Source organism: Patiria miniata, unplaced genomic scaffold, assembly GCF_015706575.1.
Source record: "Patiria miniata isolate m_02_andy unplaced genomic scaffold, ASM1570657v1 HiC_scaffold_29, whole genome shotgun sequence".
Classification (NCBI taxonomy): domain Eukaryota; kingdom Metazoa; phylum Echinodermata; class Asteroidea; order Valvatida; family Asterinidae; genus Patiria; species Patiria miniata.
The window spans coordinates 13,996,672-14,018,182 of NW_024037068.1; the positions used below are offsets into that span (position 1 = coordinate 13,996,672).

The 21,511-nt window shown below is 43.0% G+C and overlaps 3 protein-coding genes across 3 annotated transcripts in view; 2 read left to right on the top strand and 1 right to left on the bottom strand.

Annotated features, from left to right (window-relative positions):
* LOC119735601 (centrosomal protein of 164 kDa-like) overlaps positions 1-4,008 on the top strand; it is a 45,849-nt gene extending 41,841 nt beyond the window's left edge. The window contains exon 28 of the mRNA XM_038209367.1: positions 1,766-4,008. Within this exon, the coding sequence (XP_038065295.1) occupies positions 1,766-1,895 (130 nt within the window). The 3' untranslated portion in view covers positions 1,896-4,008. The remainder of the gene's footprint in view (positions 1-1,765) is intronic.
* A 3,262-nt stretch (positions 4,009-7,270) lies between these two features.
* Positions 7,271-14,366, top strand: LOC119736030 (alkaline serine exoprotease A-like). The gene is made up of 9 exons (XM_038210018.1): positions 7,271-7,350; positions 7,902-8,030; positions 9,196-9,357; positions 9,567-9,726; positions 10,490-10,596; positions 10,849-10,990; positions 11,329-11,531; positions 12,606-12,774; positions 13,696-14,366. The coding sequence occupies exons 2-9, from the start codon at positions 7,914-7,916 to the stop codon at positions 13,869-13,871; spliced, it is 1,236 nt and encodes a 411-aa protein (XP_038065946.1). The 5' UTR covers positions 7,271-7,350; positions 7,902-7,913; the 3' UTR covers positions 13,872-14,366.
* A 49-nt stretch (positions 14,367-14,415) lies between these two features.
* On the bottom strand, positions 14,416-21,296 carry LOC119736029. Its single transcript, XM_038210016.1, has 5 exons — positions 20,951-21,296; positions 18,969-19,079; positions 17,293-17,547; positions 15,973-16,848; positions 14,416-15,778 (listed from the first exon to the last, which is right to left on the bottom strand). Exons 2-5 carry the CDS (start codon positions 19,033-19,035, stop codon positions 15,147-15,149), a joined length of 1,830 nt encoding a protein of 609 aa, XP_038065944.1. The 5' UTR covers positions 19,036-19,079; positions 20,951-21,296; the 3' UTR covers positions 14,416-15,146.
* Positions 21,297-21,511: the final 215 nt, after the last annotated feature.

Consider the following 21,511-nt stretch of genomic DNA (forward strand, 5'->3'; position numbering starts at 1 on the left):
CGGTTCGGTTCGGTTCGGTTCGGTTCGGTTCGGTTCGGTTCGGTTCGGTTCGGTTCGGTTCGGTTCGGTTCGGTTCGGTTCGGTTCGGTTCGGTTCGGTTCGGTTCGGTTCGGTTCGGTTCGGTTCGGTTCGGTTCGGTTCGGTTCGGTTCGGTTCGGTTCGGTTCGGTTCGGTTCGGTTCGGTTCGGTTCGGTTCGGTTCGGTTCGGTTCGGTTCGGTTCGGTTCGGTTCGGTTCGGTTCGGTTCGGTTCGGTTCGGTTCGGTTCGGTTCGGTTCGGTTCGGTTCGGTTCGGTTCGGTTCGGTTCGGTTCGGTTCGGTTCGGTTCGGTTCGGTTCGGTTCGGTTCGGTTCGGTTCGGTTCGGTTCGGTTCGGTTCGGTTCGGTTCGGTTCGGTTCGGTTCGGTTCGGTTCGGTTCGGTTCGGTTCGGTTCGGTTCGGTTCGGTTCGGTTCGGTTCGGTTCGGTTCGGTTCGGTTCGGTTCGGTTCGGTTCGGTTCGGTTCGGTTCGGTTCGGTTCGGTTCGGTTCGGTTCGGTTCGGTTCGGTTCGGTTCGGTTCGGTTCGGTTCGGTTCGGTTCGGTTCGGTTCGGTTCGGTTCGGTTCGGTTCGGTTCGGTTCGGTTCGGTTCGGTTCGGTTCGGTTCGGTTCGGTTCGGTTCGGTTCGGTTCGGTTCGGTTCGGTTCGGTTCGGTTCGGTTCGGTTCGGTTCGGTTCGGTTCGGTTCGGTTCGGTTCGGTTCGGTTCGGTTCGGTTCGGTTCGGTTCGGTTCGGTTCGGTTCGGTTCGGTTCGGTTCGGTTCGGTTCGGTTCGGTTCGGTTCGGTTCGGTTCGGTTCGGTTCGGTTCGGTTCGGTTCGGTTCGGTTCGGTTCGGTTCGGTTCGGTTCGGTTCGGTTCGGTTCGGTTCGGTTTGGTTTAAACAGTGGACATCCACTTTGTCGTTTGATGCATTTCCACTTCAGACGTCTATTGACGCCAGTCCATCACAAGTCCAATCGAAATTCAAATTGCAAGTTAACCTGATGGCACCTGCACTACTTTATATTACATTGTGTTTATTCACTGAATAAATCAAGAAAACGGAGGTTTCAGGCTGAGGTTTCAGGCGTTACAGTGAGTAATCGGCAGGGCGGTTTTGGGCGCCTCAGTGACTAAAGGGTTCAATCAAAGCCTTATCATGAGTCAAATCACATTTCACTCGTAAGTTATGTCCAATAGGGGATGACAATGAATGGCTTTTGACCACAGTCCACTTGAATAGATTGGGATTTGACTAGAGGCTGAAAGGACTCCAGATTTATCTATGAGGATTTCATTACAGCTCTGTTCCAACCATCTACGAGATATGTGCCAATTTGTATGTAATTGATGAATACTCTTCACCTGTTATTCAGCACGCCAAGTTGCATTGGATCAGACTTTGTTAGTGTACTCATAAATTTTCTTTCAATATTAGACTTCTCTTACCGGTAGCTGTAGATAGACAGTTTTATCTTCACAAGTATGCGCATTTCTGTACTATTTACTATATTTGTATAATATTACCTTGTTTTGTTTTGTTTTGTTTATTGTTTTTTGGGTTGTTTTTTAATGTACAGTGCATTTAGGTCTAGGTCTGCCCGTTGAACAGTCAGTCCATACTACATGTGAAAGCAAACGTCAAGTGAGTTTGACATGGAATCCTAGATGTGATGTTGCATGCGCTACACTTAGTCATTTTAAACTTTCCCCCTAAGTATTGTCCCTTGACTGTTTTTTTTTGCACTGTCAGCTCTAATGCCACTCCGCTCTCGGGCCGATCCACATCTGCGACGAGCCCGCCACAGGGCAGCGGGCGAAGAGCGCCCTCTACCAGACTGGAGCTGGACAGTAACAACCAGATCAGAGTGCGAGAGTGCTAAGGGGATTCCGTATGCATGACCAAGACTATTTGATGGGGGAAGAATGGAAGAATGAGATGGAGCTTGGTTTGGGGGTTTGGGAAGAGGGTAGCTGTGAGTCTTATAGTCGAGCAACGAGTGCCATGTACTGTTGAGTACCGAGGTGTCAAGTACCACTCGAGTCCCAGTAGTTTGACCATCGAGGATGGGTACAGGTGTCCGAGTACAAGTACTTATACCTCCAAATACAAGGATTGCGAAACCAATCTCAGTACTTGGACCTCTGAGTATGAGTGCAAGTATGAGTACAAGTACATGTATGAGAATGATAAAATATTTGGAACTTGAGTGCAACTACCAAGTGCTAGTACTACAACACTGGCACCAGAGGTATGCCCCTGCCCCTGCAAGGGTGGTTGGGAAGAATGCTTCTCTTGATAAGTTTGAAATCTATGCATTCTCTTGCTTTGAAATGGTCATATTTTAAGAGAAGTTAGGAGTCAAACTGTACATTTTGTTTTGGGGTTCGTTTTGGGGAGGGGTGAACGGGGTGTTTAAACCTAAAGGTAGATACAGAAGAAGAAAAAACCATCTCCTCCCCTCAATTCCAGTTAGGAATAACGATGAAGGGTCCAATATTTGGTTCCAAAATGTTGATTCTGAAATGAACAACAAAAAGTAGTGGAGTGAAACCTGTTTTCATGGCTGACAAACACCTGAAATTTGGGGTAATTTATTTTCACTGCCCATCCAGTAAAAACCTGCCACAGTGTTTTTTTTTATTTCAAAATAATCGCAAGGTGTAGGGAGTTTGATATTTTGGGTTTTGTACTGTAATTTGTTATCAAATGGTATTTTGTACATTTCTGTTTTTATCGTAAACAAGTTATGTATGTACTAAGATTTTCAGCAGGGTGTTTAAATGACAATACTTTTTCAAGCTTTGGAAGATTTCAATTCAATCCTGTACCCTGGCTGCCCCACATGTTACTACACAAAAGGTAGTTTTGACCTTTTGCTTCATCTGCTATTAAGTGCGTGTCTGATGCAGTCTAGTTGTCACTGTGCTATAAAAACAAAATATGAAAGCATTTGCAGGATTTCATTTGGAAAGACTTTCAATTCTTCAAAGCCATATACAATCCACAGCTTGATTGGTTGATCATGTCGGACAACTTTGTTACCAACAAAGTTTCCAGAAATATGTAACAGTCATTCTGATATACAGCCAAACGCCACAAACACAGTTTTGCAAGAGTCATTTCAACAGTATTTGCATGATATTTCTTGCCGATGGTTCAGTACTCCGAGGTGTGCACTGGAGCGTAAATTATGCAAAATGCCGTGCACAGCGGCCTCTTCAAGATCAACACACGGTCTGCCTCCTCAGACTTCACTGACTGTACAAAAAGCAAGAGGGGTTAGCATGTTTGAACGTCACCCGGAGGCGAGTCGAGGCAATCTTGACGTTTTAACCCGGAAGCCTTGCCTATGTATAAAAACAGCCAGTGCGTGTTATCGTGTCCTCTGACGCGAATTGGGTAAGCCTACTTCTCCAAAAATAAGCTCCGTATTGTGGCAGATTCCGTCACAAGTCTGTTTACAAGGTAATCACATGTCAATCCACAAATCCGGTCCCAAATAAAAGGGCATGAACAGTAAAAATTTCTCTGTTAGAGTTCATTTGAATTGCTTGTTTATTATTAATATGTGATTTGGGACTGGATGACTTGCGATTGACTTGTGATGGGGCATTTTATGGAAAATATAAATCTAAATCTGGGAAATATAGAACTAAAAGACGTGGTATATTTATTATAAAAATGTTGAAACAACACGCACTATAAGAAATGAATATTTATAAATTCCCTCACATTCCTCAAAATGTAATTGTCATTCCAGAATTTCCAAAATCTTCGATCCACTTTCCCAATAGGAGCTACGTGTATATAATGTATATTTTGCAGGGTTTGTACATGACATGAACAATTTGCCTTTAGTGTAATTGAAACTATATTTTGCAACAATTTTTTTATGAGGATTGTGAATGAATGCCTAGGTTTTGAGTCACAGACTGTATATATTACAAGAGATTTTCTTACCATGAATAAAGAGTGACTGTTGTGATAGTATCTATTTTCTTTTCTGCTGCCATTATTTAAACCAACAAATAAAATCATAAGGTTTAACCTGACAACTGGTATAACATTTCAAGCTAGGTTTTGCCCCTCATCGACGTACAAACACTGTACACTCAGTGTGTCACCTCCCGAGTGAAAGCTGGACAAAAAAATCACCCGGGTGGGACTCAAACCCACGACCTCCCACCCTCCAGTGCAGACGTCCCACCGCCCGACCACCGAGCCAACGGGACCGGCCGGCCGGCCCGTATAACATTTGAGATAACGACATTTTTGGGGGGAAATGCCTTTTGGTGGTAAGAACTAAAGATGATGATGTTCAGGGGGATGAGCAGGGTAAATGCTCGACGGTTTGGGGCCCTGTCCGTAATAGTCAGGTAGCTTAGATCTAATTTTCGTCAAGATCGTGACCGACTGGTCCAAAGCACCAAACTTGGCAGATTTATTCTTATAGACCTAGAGAAGATATTTAGAAGGGGTGACACCTGAAATTATTTTGGAAAGGGTGCCTAATTTGCATAAATCGTTAATCCCTGTCGTGTAATATATTTATTCCCATATTTGGGTATATTTCTATTTTTTTTTTTTTTGAAAAGTGTATTTTGGGATTCTACTTACATATCTTTACTTAAATAACATTTTCCAAAGCATATAAGTTAGTGACAGAATAATTATGAGGACATAGTAACGATCCAAAATGGCTACTATTATGCCCTAAAATTGCGCGCATTTACCTTGTCTCCAGATATCATCAATAAGTCTTGCCAAACATCAGCATTGATGAACTTCAAATTCACCAAGTAGCTTACTGGTACAGTTACCCTATTAAAACCTTATGCAAAATCATGTGAACAATGATAACATTGTGATATTTAGCCCAGAAAACAAAAACTGGGGAAAAATGAGGTGTCCATAAATTAGGCTAACAAGTAGGTGAAGGGTTGCCTAACATGGAACACTGGAACAAGTTCAAGGAAATTCCCAAAATTATTGTTGAGAAAACGTTTTGGCGTAGACAAAATTATTGTAAACAACAATAATCTCTTATTTAGGGGGATTTCGTTGAACTTGTTCAAGTCCCCACGTTACCCTCCCCGTACTAGCCCAATTTACGGACACCACATTTTCTCCCCTTTTTTGGTCTTTTGGGCTAAACATCAAGATGTTATCAATTTTCACTTGATTTCCCACTTATTTTTGTTAGGGTAACTATGCCAGTAAGTAACTTTGTGAATTTGAAGCTCATCAGTACCCACGTTTGGCGAGACTAGTTGATGATATCTGAGAAATAGGTAAATGCGCGTAACTTTAGGGTAAAATAGTAGCAATTTTGGTTCTTTACTATGTCCTAATTATTCAGTCACTTATATGTTTTACAAAATGTTATTGAAGTAAGAATATGCAAGTAGAATCACCAAAATACGCTTTTCAAAAAAATAAAAAATATACCCAAATATGGGAATAAATATATTACACGGCAGGGATTAACGATTTATGCAAATTAGGCACCCTTCCCAAAAGAATTTCAGGTGTCACCCCTTCTAAATATCTTCTCTAGGGCTATAAGAATCTATCTGCCAAGTTTGGTGCTTTGGACCAGTCGGTCACGATTCCGACCATATGCCACCTGACTATAATGGGCCGTGCCCAAAGCTACATACGGCTACGTCTAGGCCCTATTGTCACCATGTTCAGTACCATGAACAGGATGCTAAGTTGCTGGGTAGGATGCTGAAGTGAACTGTGTGTAATCACTGAAGCATGTCAGAAGGATGTACATGTAGGTACATCTGGGATGAACATCAAGGCATGCATAAACTGACCCCATCCAATCCCAATAATTATTGAGTCCCCCTAATGATAGTTATACCTACAACTACGGGTCCCCTTATACCATTGGCACTATGCAGCCCTTGATGTCCATCTCAGCTGATGTTCTTAAAACCACACAACTCAAAAGAGATATTATTCACAAGGTGCTACTGCAAACTCTTCATTCTTCATTTATTTATTATTATTACATGTATTTATACATTTTTTTTTGGGGGGGTAGGTTCAGTGTTTATTTGTCTTCTTGTTTGTACGTTTATTGCAGTGTAGGATTATTCTTATACTTTCATGCATAAACTACATGTATATCAATAATATATTAACAGTGGTGTCCTTGTTCTAAACTGGGCCAAACAGTCACGAAACAGTCGTTGGTGAGAAGTATTGTAAGAGACCGTAATCAGGCTCATGAACTCATTCTATAATGACCGGCTGCCAATAATTTGGGAAATTTGACAGGCATGTTGCAGTTTAATAGGTCGCGGTCTATTTTTAGTCTTATCAACTGGCGTAAAAAAAATATTCCCCTTTGTGGAAAGATTGAATTGTTACAGTTTGCGTACAGTTTATCATAACTGTGACTGGCCTATTTAACTAATTCTTAAATAAAAGACTGAACTAAACGCATTGTGTTGATTGATATTGCAGTTAATCTCAAATATTACACATAAGCGCCGAAACTGCACAACCTGCACTAAAATTACCAACCGTAGGCCTATAGCCTTTTTGTTTTACGTACGCAAAAAAATGAACAACTTTTTAAGAAGGCACTCCAGCCATCACCCCTTCCCTAGCATCCAAAACCTGGATACGCCATTTGGCAGGGTTTTAAAAGTAACATATTGGTTCAAGTCAATGGAAACTGTTATTGTTATTTTTGAAATGTTGAAACCAGTACATTCATTATAGCAAGTTCTGGTTGAGCCGCTATATATGAAACTCCATTACATTCTTTTTATTTCAGGGGCGGGGAATTTCTTTATAAATTAAAATTTAAAATCACCGTGGTTGCAGAATTTACATGTTTAGGTTGGGGCCTTATTATTAAGAGGACATAAAAACAACAAAAGAAAAACATGTTTGAAAATGGTATCAGCTACAGCTTACAATTTTGTGACAACAAAAGTTTAAGATATGATGTGAAAATGCCTTTCTCAACAGATGGACTTGTGACATAAAAGAAGAAAAACGACTTAGTCGCGATAATATTCTTTGAGAGCTGCCAATCACATGTCAACATGAGCTGCTTGCAACGAGTATTATACTTATCAATGAGGCACTTTTGAAGGGGAAAAAAGCTTATTTATGTGACTCGTGCATAACTGTTTGTTATCGGTCTGTCAAGGAGTCGCTTCTGATAGCTATTTAAAGCGACCCAAAAAACTGGGCTGCTCTGTGACGTAGCCTTATGACGAGAAATTAACGTACACTTGTCAGTGCCAAACCAGACGACTGCGGACACACGCGGAACATACGTCGATTTCGGAAGACTTTCGCAACAGAAGGTAATATTTCTTTCTTAAAAGACACCAATATTTCACCATTTAGTGCGTACTACTTCAAGGTTTTCCCGCCCGAGCAAACCTGTAAGGTTTCGGTTTTGAATTTTAAAGATTTAGCAGATTAACCCTAATGTTGTGCCAAGGCAGAATTTGCCCTCTACTTGTACATTTTTTTTCCTTCGAATATCGCTGGGTTTGTTTTTCTCCTGCCAAGCCTTTATCATTTTGTGGACTTATAATGACTTGCAGACGTTTGGAAATCAATTTCGTAAAACTATTTCCAGTAATTTATTTTGGCCTCTGAACCAGTTTGCTCTTTTCTGTGCTTACTACGTAGGGACTCCTTGAAATAGTCGGAGGCTCTAATCCCTCCCACCCAGGACCTACGCAGGTCATACTTTATGCAAACACTAAAGCAACTTGGACGACGCGAACAATATTGTAGTTTCTCTGTGGTTTGCCATTCCCACGTCTTTCTTTTCGCCCTTCAATTCTCGTATTCCCTCTGATTCTACCTCGCCCATCACTAATACATGTATTCTATTGTGTTGCAGTCGTCGACAAACATGAAGGTTGCACTCGTCTTGCTGTTGGCTGTAGGCGCCGTGTGCGCGCACGCGGCTACCTTGATTGATGAAGATGGAGTTTTTGATTTCAAAGACCAGTACATCGTCAAAGTCAGGGTAAATTTCTCCTTAAGAAGTCGTAATTTTAGTTTAGTAGTCGTAGTGTGGTTAATGTCTAAAACTCGTTCCAGACTGCGTCCCAGAGTAAAGACAACTAAAATAGTGTTTATTGCTACTGGGATCGACTCGTAGTAATTGTGGTTTCAGACGGGCAGAATTTATGTATGAATTGTTTTCATTGACTTGACTCCTATCTTTAGTCGTTCCGAACGACTGCAATGGGCGATCTTTCGAACAGCCCATTTTGGACAGCACTGTGAGTATGAACAGTGCATACACATTGAGTCTGTGTAGGCTAAGGGCAAAACCAAGTATACCCTTTATTAAAGGTGTGTGATGAAAATCATAGCTGAGACAGTTTACCCAATCCCATTGGTCGAGAGCCCGGCCCGTGAGTGATTTAAACCGCCGATAAACCACAGCTGAGTTCAAGGGCGGATCCGGGGGGGGGGGCAAAGGGGGCCATGCCCCCCCCCCCCCCCAAAACGAAACCATTTTTTAATTTTTTTTTATGTGACATCGCAATAAAGGCAGGCAATGAGTACACCACCATCTTTTCCTCAAAAAAACATTGGTTAAAGTGGTCAGAAATTGCCTCAGATCGCACCACAGAGCATCTAGAATCCAAAAAATTTTCGGGGCCCTCAAGCGGGCCCCGAACCCCACGCCGTAATTTTTTTAACCCACTTTTTTGGGGGCCAATTTTTTTTGGGCCCCCAAAAATTGTGTTCTGGATCCGCCCTTGGCTGAGTTCTGCGCTGCGCATGCGCATGGCGCAGTACGCGACTCGCACGCCAATTTCTAAGCAAGGTAAATATTTCTAAATTATATTGTTAGTACTACACGCGCGAAGCTCATGTATACCATAAACATGGCCGGAGGGGCGTTTCACAAAACCCGAAGCAAACCTGTTGAGCAAAATAGTAGGAAATCTGTGAATTTCCCACTTGTTTTGACTTTTTGACGAAACGTAGTACATGTATATTAATGAATGGGATTAAATATGTGCTTGGCCGGTATTAACAAAAATACGTTTAAAACAGGCTAAGGGCTGGTCGCGGATTACCCGTTTTTTAAACGTTCATGTACTTGTTAAAAAAAAAATGGAGGATTGAGGAGTGTAAGGGTTAAAGAATTAAGCTTTTCTCCCCTTTCTCTTCAGTCCAGCATACTCATGAGTAATTTTTATCAGCGACTCAAGGAAATCAGCGAGGAATTGAAGACGCAGAGCGGGGGTTTATACGGCAAGTATGTCATCGTGTCCAACCTGCTGGCTACCCCGAGCATGATCATCATGAAGATGGACAAGCAGATGCTGAAAATGGTAAGCAATTTCGTTGACATAATTATGCTGGGACGCGTGTTGCTTTCGGGGCTGTAGCTAGGGCTGGCAATGTACTCCGTGCATATACACAAGATATCGATCGTCACCACTGACGAGAGCTCCGGTAGGAGAGACCCCCAATCGTTTGTATGAAAAAAAATGCCTACCAGTTGGCAACATTCAAGTTACCCCTTTTTTTGTTTTTCAAGGTACTAGCTTGTCCGTTTGTGGCCTACGTAGAGCAGGACGTCTACAATGACTTCGACCATATCGAAATGTCTGCGGAACGCGGTATGCCATCCACGACCTGGGCACTGGACCGCATCAACCAAGTCACGGCTGAACTCGATAAAGATCTATCATTTCCCGGTAAGAGATCTAAAGTGGTTATAATAATGTACTGCAGATTTGTAATTCAAATCGTCGAAAGTAATCGCAGGTAATCAATATATGGAAGAGTTGTGATCGTGATTAAGTCACCACAACTCATCAGAAGTAATTATAAAACTAATCCATATCACAAGCTAAAGTCACCGTGTTCCTTCACACGTGAAATTTGGACTCCCATGGCCGCGCCCCTTGTACATAATGGTCTCTCGGCGTCATTATGTATATGTACATTCTAATTGTGTGCCATGAGACGTGAGGAATGCGGTTGTTCAGTATTCCATGGATTCCGAGATCAACCCCCGCCCCTCTTCAAACGCCTTCATATCTTATTCCAAGAACGTTTTGAAAGATTTTAATTTCCCAATGTCTCCAACTTAAATAACTTTTGTACAGGTTGGACTCATGCTGTACAATTCCTCGATTTATTTTGTAGCACAAGGACTTTAAATTGAATCGGAATCCTCCAAGTCAGGATCTTTCAATCTCAGGTTAACAGATGCATGCACACTATAGCCAAATCCGGCGGCAGCCATTTTCTTCGGTGGCACCCCAGGCTCGAGCGAGTCGCGATCAGCTCGCGCACTACGGCCTCCTTCGGCGAATAGCAATACCAAAATGCGCGTGAACCTGTATACGTGTGCAGCATGCGCGTGAGCGTGGCACTACCGCAGTAAGATACTGGTCACCAGATTCCACAATATTCAATTAATTGGCCTGAACTAATTGGTTCTCCTCTTAACAGGTGACGGGGCAGGGGTCAACATTTATGTCATCGACAGCGGTATCAACCCCGACCACGTAGACTTTGAAGGACGAGCGGTCAAAGTCCACGATATTTTCAACCAGACGGTGAGGGCATTTTTGACTGGGTGCTATGGGACACGCTGGGTATCCGGTTCGTTAGTAAAAACGTCATACACGCGCGCGCACCACTGGTTACTAGCGCCTATTGGATAAACACTCAAGTTGCGTTAGCTTCCGGTTCCAATGGTTCCAATGCTACTTAGGTCAACTCCGTTTTCGCCACAGCAATGAAATTGGGCTCAGTTCAATTTTCCCTTATTCTTTATGCTGATATTTAAACAATACTTTCTTCTCCAGGGGAGTGACTGTTGCAAACACGGCACAGCTGTGGCTGGAGCAGCCGCCAGTAAAACCTGGGGAGTCGCCAAGAAGGCTAACATCCTCTCCGTGCGGACGCTGGATTGCAGATGCGGGGCTGGAACGAGCCACATGGCGGCAGGTACAACACATTAAAATGTCGTGTGATATTTATGAGTGGAGTAGGCCACTGTTCATGCATAACTGTACTTACCCACTGCAGAAGATCGACAGAAACTCGGAGACAACATGGACCGCATATGGCTGCATGCGTAGCAGATTTGAACCATTTTTGGTTTAGACTGTGGTATCCCGTTGAATCTACAGCTCTTCAAAAAATGTTTGACTGGCACTAGTACTTTTCACTGATATCACTCTTCTCAATTTGCCTTTTTATTTATTTCTAACAGTCTTCGAAATTTGCCTTTTTTTTCTTTAATAGCTTTTCATCACGTTTCTACCTTTGTTTTAAATACACAGCTATTGACTGGGTGGCTGAGCATGCGGTACCCCCATGTGTTGCCACAATGTCCTTCTCAAGGAAAACCTCGTCTCCGACCATATGTGAGGCCGTTCAACGCCTGGCAGAGGCCGGCTGCGTTCCTGTGGCCGCCGCCACTAATTTGAAAGGATCACAAACCGACGTTGACGCTTGCACCCGCTCTCCGGCCAAGTCACCTTATGTACGTGGGTCCAGGGCAACCATTGCTTGCACCATGCATGCACGTCAGCTGACTGCCACCATGCCAACCTGTCTACCACGTAGCGCCACCATCAGGGAACCCCAACCACCACCAATACTACTACCACAACCACCACACACTACACACCGCCCATCATCACCAACACTACAAAAACTGTGTTAATCAATTAAACACTTTTCTAATCACTTTCTTGCTATCAGTTTGTAAACATGTTTAAATACTGAACATGTTTACAGTATAACGCTGGATAGTGTTTAGCAATATAATTGAACACTGATGTTTAGGAATTGGAAACGTATAATGTTTAGCTTCTAAACATGTTTAAAAAGTGATATAAATATTGTGTGTAAAATTGCTAAATACAGTTTTTAGAGTGAAACGTTTCCGGCTTCACCACCACTTTTACCACAACTATTACCGTATCAGTACCGGTACTACGAGTTTACGACACAAAGGTCTACTTAGGTTTACCATCAATAGATATGAATCCCTATTAACAGCTCCATACTCATACTACCATCCACCACCATCAAAACACCATCGCCATCAACATCTTTAGCACCCACCAAGCCCAGCCTTTCCCACCAACAACACCTCTATTGTCAACACCACGACTTCAAGACTAACGAGTACAATTATTAAAAGGTTTTCAGAATCATTGAGATTCGCAGCGCAGAATCTTTCACATTTTTAGTCTTTGACATTTTGAGATCTTGCATAGTATGGTAGCCCATTGGTACCACCGGGCACAAACGATAAGGCCTGCCATAAAATAACGAAAAAACTTTCCTAATTCGAAAACATCATCAGTAAGAACAACCTGAAGATTATATCTACTCAGACGAACTCTTGTTTGTTTTAAACAAGTTTTACTCGATGGCACTAGGCGGCCTTCATCCCATATCTAAACTTTTCGCACGGTGTATTGTCTAAACAAGATGTACATAGGCACCACTTTGCCCAAAATAATTGATTTTTGTGTTATGAAATATGTTATATTTTTTAACAATGTAGCGAAAATCGTTGCTGAATAATTACATGCCTCTCTTCCAGGCCATTACAGCCGCATCAACATCATGGGTGGAAGACAAAAAGTCGGCCTTCTCCCGTTCGGGCGACTGCGTGGACATCTTTGCGCCGGGCGAGTTTGTCCGGACCACGGCAGCTAATGGCGATTACGAGTGGCGATCCGGGACCTCCATGTCCGTTCCCTTGGTGGCAGGTAGGAATTGTTTGCCATTTTATAGTGTTTGCTTGAATTTATTTTTACAAACAGCCATGTAAATGCAAGTTTGTCCCTGTGTGTCTTTTTGTAAAACCTAACCCTTAACAGAACTCAACCCATCAAACCCCAACGGCATGTTGTGTTGGAATCTGTCATGATGGGTACAGTACCCCTAAACTGACAGTCTTTTACATTGGGTTGGCACACCAGTCAGAAATATGTACGTGCAATTTCTCATATGGTGTTGGAATTAATTGCCAGGATGGGTTGTTCCTAGTAAATCATGCTTGGGAGTTATGTTAATGGTAGCCACATTGTCATTAAGAATGAGCCTGTCACATGCTTGTCACAGTAATTTGCTCCAATTTTAACACATGTAACTTACCAGAATATTAAACTAATATAGAAAAAATGTCCGTTTAGACCTTTGAAAGGTTACATAATACCCTTGAATATGTCGAAACTCAGACTTTTGAGATGTTGTCCCCGACCATCATTAATGTGGAGGCTCAGCATGCGCGAGCTGGAAAATTTACAACAGAATAACTCGAAAAACAATTTTCCACCTCGCAATTGGCGATGGTTTCAACTTTTAAGACTCGGGGCGTATTTGAAACCTCGTTCTTGAGTGACCCACGAACAATGTACTCGGGTTGACGATTGCGAACGTCCGAGCCCTGGCGGACGTTTGGGCAATGACATTTTGTGTATTGGTGTATATCGTGTATGATCGTGTATGTATAAAAGTGTCTGTCCCGTCCGATGTAAACAACCGGGGTTTTGGTCGTCTTTTCTCGGGAACGGAAAGACTCGGGTTAGTTTCCTTTCAACCTGGCCGTTAAAATAGGATAAGTTGACGATCCGAAATATGAAATGTTGGAGGAGTTCAGGCCGTAATGCTCTTTTAATACGTTGCAGGAATTGCGGCGATCCATCTGGGCAACGGCGTGCCGGCCGACCAAGTGCGCCATCGCATCCTGAGTGACGCGCTGGCCTGTATGGTCGCGGACGTGGGACCAGGCTCGCCCAATCGATTCTTACACATTGACCCGGCACCGCCGGCAACCGTTGACCCGGAACCGGCATCCGTTTAACCGTAAAACCGAAGCAGACCTATCCCAAAGGGCGCCATCTGCGGTTTCAATCAACCTTCGAGTTTACCTACCGCCATATTTTAAAGAAACATTGCGACTTTAACTTGCCAATAACGATACCCGGGAATCTGTTTGAAATCGATCTGCTGTCTTTTACTATTTCCAAAAATTGTTTTAATGTTATTCATCATAAAAAGTGGAACTCAATATTAACAGCAAATTGCGCCCATTCTTTAGTTGTGACCGATCCTATATACATGTTGTATGTACCTATCGTGTTCTAGATTAATGCAGCCTGACACTATAATAGCGCCCTCTACCAGCTTCAATAAAAGAAATACAATAGCCTACAGATTGAATTTTACAGTAAAGTCATTTAAACCATTAGGATTTTGATGTTTGTTTTTGAAGAGCACCTCAGAAACAGCAAATGTTAAACTAATGTATGTCGAATGAAGCGGAGATAATAAAATATGTAAGCCATGACCACTTCAATTCATCTTCTCGAATGGGTCTTCCTTATTACACACTTCAATATAGTTTGTGGCAGCCCAAAACGTTAAACTCTGTTGGCAAAGGGCCAAACAAGGTTCAAATGTACACATTGAAAAAAATCCACCAATTAAAAAAAGATACACTCGGCATTCTGCAAGATGAGATTAAGTTATTGATTGTTTGATTCGTGGATGCCTCAGGGTCTCATCAGTCACAATGGTGACGTCATCAAGTACACGGCTTTTTTTTTAAAGATAAATTGTATATTTTATAGTAAAATAGAGTTTCAATTTGTGATTTTGATTTGTGGACCTTTTTGTGCTCGTGTGTGACAAATTACAATTATTGTCTGTTGTGGTGCATGTATAAGACCTACCGGATAGGCCTTGGTGTTTTTTTTACGCCAGAAGGGTGCGAATGGGAGCAAGGTGGGGATTAGATAATATGATCAACGAATTGATACTTAACGTCATTACGTAAACAACTGAGATATGTTTATTGCAATAAATCAATTCCCAGACGTCTCAGTCAATATCTTCACAGCGCATCATCAGCGGCCTTTTCGGGAGGGGGGGGGGGCGCACCACCAATATAAGAACAATCATCCGCAACTCGGCCTAGTCGCCCCTCCCAGTTATAAATGACCATACCGTAGTTAACGGGTTCAGCATAAATTGACCCCACCCTATTTTAACATCCAACCCCCACTCGCACCTATGGTGACTGAGAACCCTGGCTATACGCCACTGCGCGTCACGTCGAGGAACGCGGAGTCACATATTAAGCATATGCATTAAAGTTATACATCCTGACTGAACCATCCCAATCGGCCACGGCTAGCTCTCGCCCATGTGCCGTGCACGCAATCCCAAGCGGAAGCCTTAGTCCCTGGTCCAGACAGCCGAGGAAGGCTCCTCTCTCGTCGTAGTGGTGGATGTGTCCAGTGTCCTTCACGCGGTTGTTCATCGTCGTGAAGATACCCGAGCTGGCGTAGCAAACACCGGTCAGCTGTTCCACCGCTTCGCCGTCGACGGTCGGCTTGATGGTGAACACTTTGTCCCCGTTGGTGTCGAGAACACGCGCCCTCTGCTTGAGGCCGCTGACCACGACCCTGTCGTTGTTGACTGACATGTAGTAAGGCTTGGTCTTGACCGGCACGGTGCGCAGGAGGACGCCCTCAGTCGGGCAGTGCTCAGTCCAGACCTTCCTCTTGATATCGCCCACGAGGATGGTACCATCGGGCCAGACCGCCACGCTCCGTAGGTCCACTTCCGTGTCGTCAACTTCGGCCCGCGGCACTGTTGGGAACTCGGCCAGTAACTTGTCGTCTTTAGAGAAGACGCGGACGTATGAAGTGCTGTCCACAACCACAATGCGATTGGACGTAGGAGAAGCTGCAACATCGTAGGGGTCTAGCAAAACATATCAACAAAAGAACATAATCATAAAATATAATTTACCGAGGGAAGATTGAACGTTAAAAATACGAATTGAAAACTGGAACAGTCAAAGTAACAGCGCTTCTGCATCGCTGAGCAAGAAGAGAGCGTTTGTGAACCACTGAACGGAAGGCTACATAATAAAGATCAACGGTCATAATACTTACTGCCGGGTACAGGAATAACTCGCTGCGGTTGACCTTCGGTGTTGCAGATGACCACGCGTCTGTTGAAATGATCTGCCACCGCGATCTCGCGACATGCCAGAATCGCCACCCCTCGAGCCCCGTTCATCACCAGGGTCTCCTCGCCTCTATTGCGCACGCCCTGCCTACCAGAGTCGCCGTGCAGCTCCAACGATCCACCCAGGTCCAGCTCGCCTGGTCGAGGGTAGCGGGAGTCCGGGCTACTCGTCCGGAACCTCTCCAGACACGACAAACCGGGGTCAACCTCAGGCGGCCTTTGGCTGCTCTGGTGCTCTATCCTCTGCCGGATCCAGTGATAGACTGCCAGGAAATCGCGGTCCTCCTGGTCGTTCTTTGAGATCTCCCAGGCGGTTGCTCGTGATTCCTGTTTCCTCCTCAGCAGGTTACTCACTCTCGCCTCAAGCTGCCCGAATTCCCAGTCGCGCTGCCTTCTAAGATCTCTCATGGCGTCAACCATATGTTTCCCTTCCAGGGTGCCCTCAGCCTCCGCCTCCTGAAATCTCTCCATCAGTTCCGTTTTCGTTTGGACAAAGTGTTTGATGAAGATCCGTTTGGCACGAGATATCTCCTTCAAGGATCTCTCGAGCTCCTCGATTTCCATGCCAAGTCCGGGGAGCATGATTTCTTTCAAGACGTGTCTGTACATGCGAGCAGCCTCTCCAATGTGCGCGATGTCGTGCTTGGACTTGCAGTGGTCGATCACTGTACATAGGTGGCAGATCGAAACGGTGCATGTTTCGCAGAAGAACCGAATTACCTCACGAGGGTGGGTCTCACACCGTGGTCCTTCTGCTTCGCTCGGATCTCGGCAGCAAAGGTCTTGCTGTCTTGTTCTCTCTGAAAAGATTCATTAAAAGTAAAATAGGTCAGAATTGAAACTTTACAGGACGGAAAATAAGCCATGCACTTCTGAGGAAGGTTTGCGATTTCAGGACCATAAAATGAGTGAAAAGACTGGTACGGAGAACACAACACATAAAAAACCCGTGCACCCCCTGAGGATTTTAAGTGCATTGGAGACCTACCCCCGGCTCGTTCAGAAACATGTTCTTAACACTCTAAAGATGTGTCTTTCGGGAACGCTACCGCAAAAACAACCACAACTCTAACAGTGATTAGGCTGTGATCGGTTTGAAATATTTACATATTTGTATTTCAAACTCTTCATTTTTTTTTCGTCGCTGATCTTATTCTTTTATTCACAAGCTCGTATGTTCTACGTCCACAAGTTCCTTATTTACTTCAAACCCGTGTACGAAATTCGAACCATCAGGTACATACCTCGCAATTGCTCAGCGAGATCGACTCTGCGAGCCTCCCGAAGCGCCGAGCATACCGCGGTGGTCTGGTCCTCTCCGAGAGGCTGTCGCTGCCTCCACTTGACGAACGCCTGGAAGGCTTGCTCCTCCGTCTGCAAAGGATTGTCCGTCTTGAAGGTTCTGATCTCGGATGCGGTAAAGCCGAGGAAAGACGCCACTTTCTCCCAGTCAGGGCCTAGTTGCGAGGCGAGCCATCGCAATGTCAGATCACCCATCCCTGTGATGTGAAAAGAAAGACAAATTGCCTTCTTATGAAACGTAATCTTAGTCCGAGGGTCAATCTTGGTCTTCGGATGAATTTAGATATTGTTTCCTATAGTGCAACCAGTCCAAGCGCTGTCAAGCAGCCGCAGTAGTAGACGGCGTTGTCAACAAGATGGATCAAAACCATTACAACGGGGAATCCATTCTATTGGGAATTTGGGCACTTGGACCCGAGATATTCCGAGCATATACCCCACGCGCGCTATTATTCAAGATATAATCCATAATCATTGGGGTTTACCACTAAGTAATGTGCGATAGCTTGCTGGAAAAAAGTCCGAAGCTTGCTCTGGTGGGACTCGAACCCACGACCTCCTTTTTCAGATGTCTACACAAGTCATGTCTACACATGTCTCTCAAATTTTAAAGGGCCCGTGCAGTGAAATATTACAATGCAATTTTGAAATACACGTTTTTCCCATTACACCATATTTTCAATTTTCGTTTCCTAATTTTCAATGGTATTTTGGTGTCTACTTGTTTTTTTATGCTAATGAAAATTTAAATATTCATGAGCAAAAGTTTGATGTGATTTAGGCAGAAACCTCAGTGTTACAGCTATTTTAATTTCATTTAAAAAAAATGCAGTGTCGCGCGAGACTGGGGTTTCTATTAAAACAAGTATCAAGAGCTACATATCTTTCTTTTTTTAATTTAAATCCTATTTCAGTGACTAATTTCATTCTGTGTAAATCCTGGTGAAGACTGACAAACAGCAGCAATTGGCAGGAACACTATTTGAAAAAGACGTAGATTATTTTAGTCTGTTGTTGAATTAACTTTCAAAAGAACCTAAAATGTGAATTCCAACATAACTACAGGTATTACCATGCATGCATGTCACTCTTTGTTCATGTCATACGTTTCAAATTATTGTACTTCCTGTTTCCATAAGAAAAAAAATGGGCAGCAACCGAACAAAAAAAGTGTTTGGCGAGTAAACACAATTCTAAACACTTTCTTGCTATCCCTTCATGCTAAAAATTTTAGCATGCAAATATGTTTACAAACTGATAGCAAGAAAGTGTTAAGAATTGTGTTTAATTTACTCGCTTAACACATTTTTTTGCAGGCCAAGCAATTATCCACACAGAGGCAATTAGTCTACCTTTGTTCCAATTCCTAAAATTGAAAACTTGGCCCCATGATCAATTTGACCTCTCTTGGAAAATTAATCATAACTCTCTCAACAATTATCAGATTTGGATGTTCGATGTCTCATTTTAAAGTGGAAAGGCGCATCTTTCAAACCATACCCAGATTATCTATGTCGGTTACATATTCTATATCTGGCATTCCGTTATATTTGTTTGCATTATTGCGATACACACTGTAGCCTTTATTGTGTGTTCATAAAAATGTATGTTTCTTTACCTGGCCCATGCAACTCCCGTGCAGAGTTGCGTGGCATCATTTCCATCTTAACAGGTCTTTTGGCCATGGTAGCTTCTCACTTTTTGGCTTCTATTCCAGGTGCCACAAATGCTTAAGATCAATGAAAAAGAAATTAAAAAACTGATAAAAAGACGTTTGAACTGAACTATCTGTCGCAATGTAAAGGCTTCTATTTCTTGTTTACTTTCTAAAAATCATTTGACATTAAATGACTGAAATTGTTCGCACTAAATTAATGTTAAGCGCGCCCGTGACTCGATATGTGCATCTTTTGACGGCCGTGTATAGCTAATTCGAAGGACTGGAAAACAAATTCGTGCCCAAGTAGCTTTCCCAGCCGCAGCGTGGAAAACACTCTAGATTTATCAGGCGATCTAGCACGCATTGAGGTGTGGATTAAATTTGAATACAATACGCAGGATAACCTGCACGTACATTGGGTTGGAGAGGCATTTCAATTTCCGAGGCTACCTTTTGACTTGTTGCGCTGCGATCGATGCGCTTGAGTGAGTGTTAAGGCCAAAGAGAAAAAGTCTCCGGTTTCTGGTATGCGCGCGCGTCGCCGTAGCCATGCGCGTCGGCAAAATGAAAAAGGTTTTTTTTCAATGAAAGATGATGTCGCAAACCGCAAAACTCACTGGTTTGACTGGAATCCTGCTGCTGCACAATTTTAACGTGTTTTTAGATGGGGTCACGATCGAGAAAAAGCTTTATGTGGCCTCTCTGGACTCCCATATATTTGCATGAAGTTTAGTCGGGCACCATTTGCAGTCATCAGCCGACATTTGAAGCAAAAAAAAAAACAGGTAAAAAAAAAGCCGCGTCGCCGCACCACTTTTTGGGCAAGCTCCATACCAGAAACCGGAGACTTATTTTGTTTGGCCTAAAAGGTCATCAGCATGAAAAGTGCAAGCAGCGCATACTTGAGGTAACAAAGAGCCCTCCCTTCACAAAAGCTCATATAATACTTCTGCAACAGTTGATTTCAAAACGGGAAAACCCGCAATTATTTTTTAATCTTGCGCAATCAGTGGATTTCCCAACTAGGTCACAAGGCGTCCTAAACTAGAACGGAAAAAAAACCAAGCCACAGAGACCCAATGCCGCACTTCATGCCGCTGAAGTGTAATTAATGAGTAAATAACTTCCTAGGGAAAAATCACAAATATAAAGTAATTGAAAACCTTACTCTTAAAAATAGATAAGGTACGTCAAAGAGGTTATGTAAAATATGTTTATAATCCCAGTCAGACATAAAAACAAGCTGCCCAAAAGTAATCATACTTTAAAGGGTTTATGATTGCGCTCTTTTCTCATTGAGTCATGAGTTTTCTCATGACGGTGTTACCTGGGAAAAAAGACACACAATAGGGAAACTCCACTATCAAACTCAACTAATCTCAGGATCTTTGAAAGGAAATTGAATTAATAGAGACACAGACATAGATTCTACATTCCAATAAAACAAAGGAATTAATTACAAAAACTTCAAAACTTTTATACCTAAAGTTACTAAATCAGATCAACACAAGGACTAAACTCAGAAATAAGAAAGCACAAGATGACCTACAACTAGGAACTTTCAACCAATCCCTAGAATTTAAAAAAAGAGCAAAAACTGCGAACTTTCCTCGGCTGGTCTGCTAGCTATAGCTGAACTAAACTGTGGCTTGACAATGTGGCGGTTATGGTGGGGGACTTGTGGGCTAACATAAACTAACATGGAGACACCTACCAAGATTGGGAAGGGGACATCTAAGCTAAAACTAAAATGATTTTCCTTTTCTGAGGGTAGCTACTCGATCCTATTAAATACACCATTAACATTTGCAACTTAAACTTGGACCTGCCACGATAGCAGTTTTCTTTTATAAAAAATGCCCCTAAATAATGATGAAATCTTACGGCAGATTGCGACATTCCTCTACGTTCGTAAACGTTGCATGCAATCAGTAACTCACCTTGATGTTACACATCGAAAGTCCCGACGAACGGTTGCAAGGAATGAATTTTGTTGGCGTAATGTGTAGGCTTGCTGTCTGATTGAACACAAACGCAAACAGCCAGGCGCTATTTTCCATTCGTTTTGCAAAAAGAAAGTATAGCTGAGCCTGAACTTTAGATCTGCAAACTAGATAAAAGTAGACTATGTTGGACTAATCTTTAGATGCGTTATATCCACCACACTAAACTGGCCCTGTTGCATGTCTGCATTAATATCCAGGTTCAACACTCAATTCGCCAGACGTCATGCCTGATGGCCCCTTTGCGCGTGCACAATAGTACGCCCAATACCATCAACGATCCCGTGACGGTGACGGAAACACACCTGAAATAGAACTGAACTGCAACACAATAGAACTGAAACTATTTCACGAAGACTGATTTAGTTTTCCCTTTGTGGTAGCGGTGCCGTCAATGTGAGCTGCCATCACAATGGATGTACATGTGTCCACATGTATTTTGACCGTTTAGCCTCTGTATACTGATGACGTCAATTTGTAAACATGTTTACATTTTTA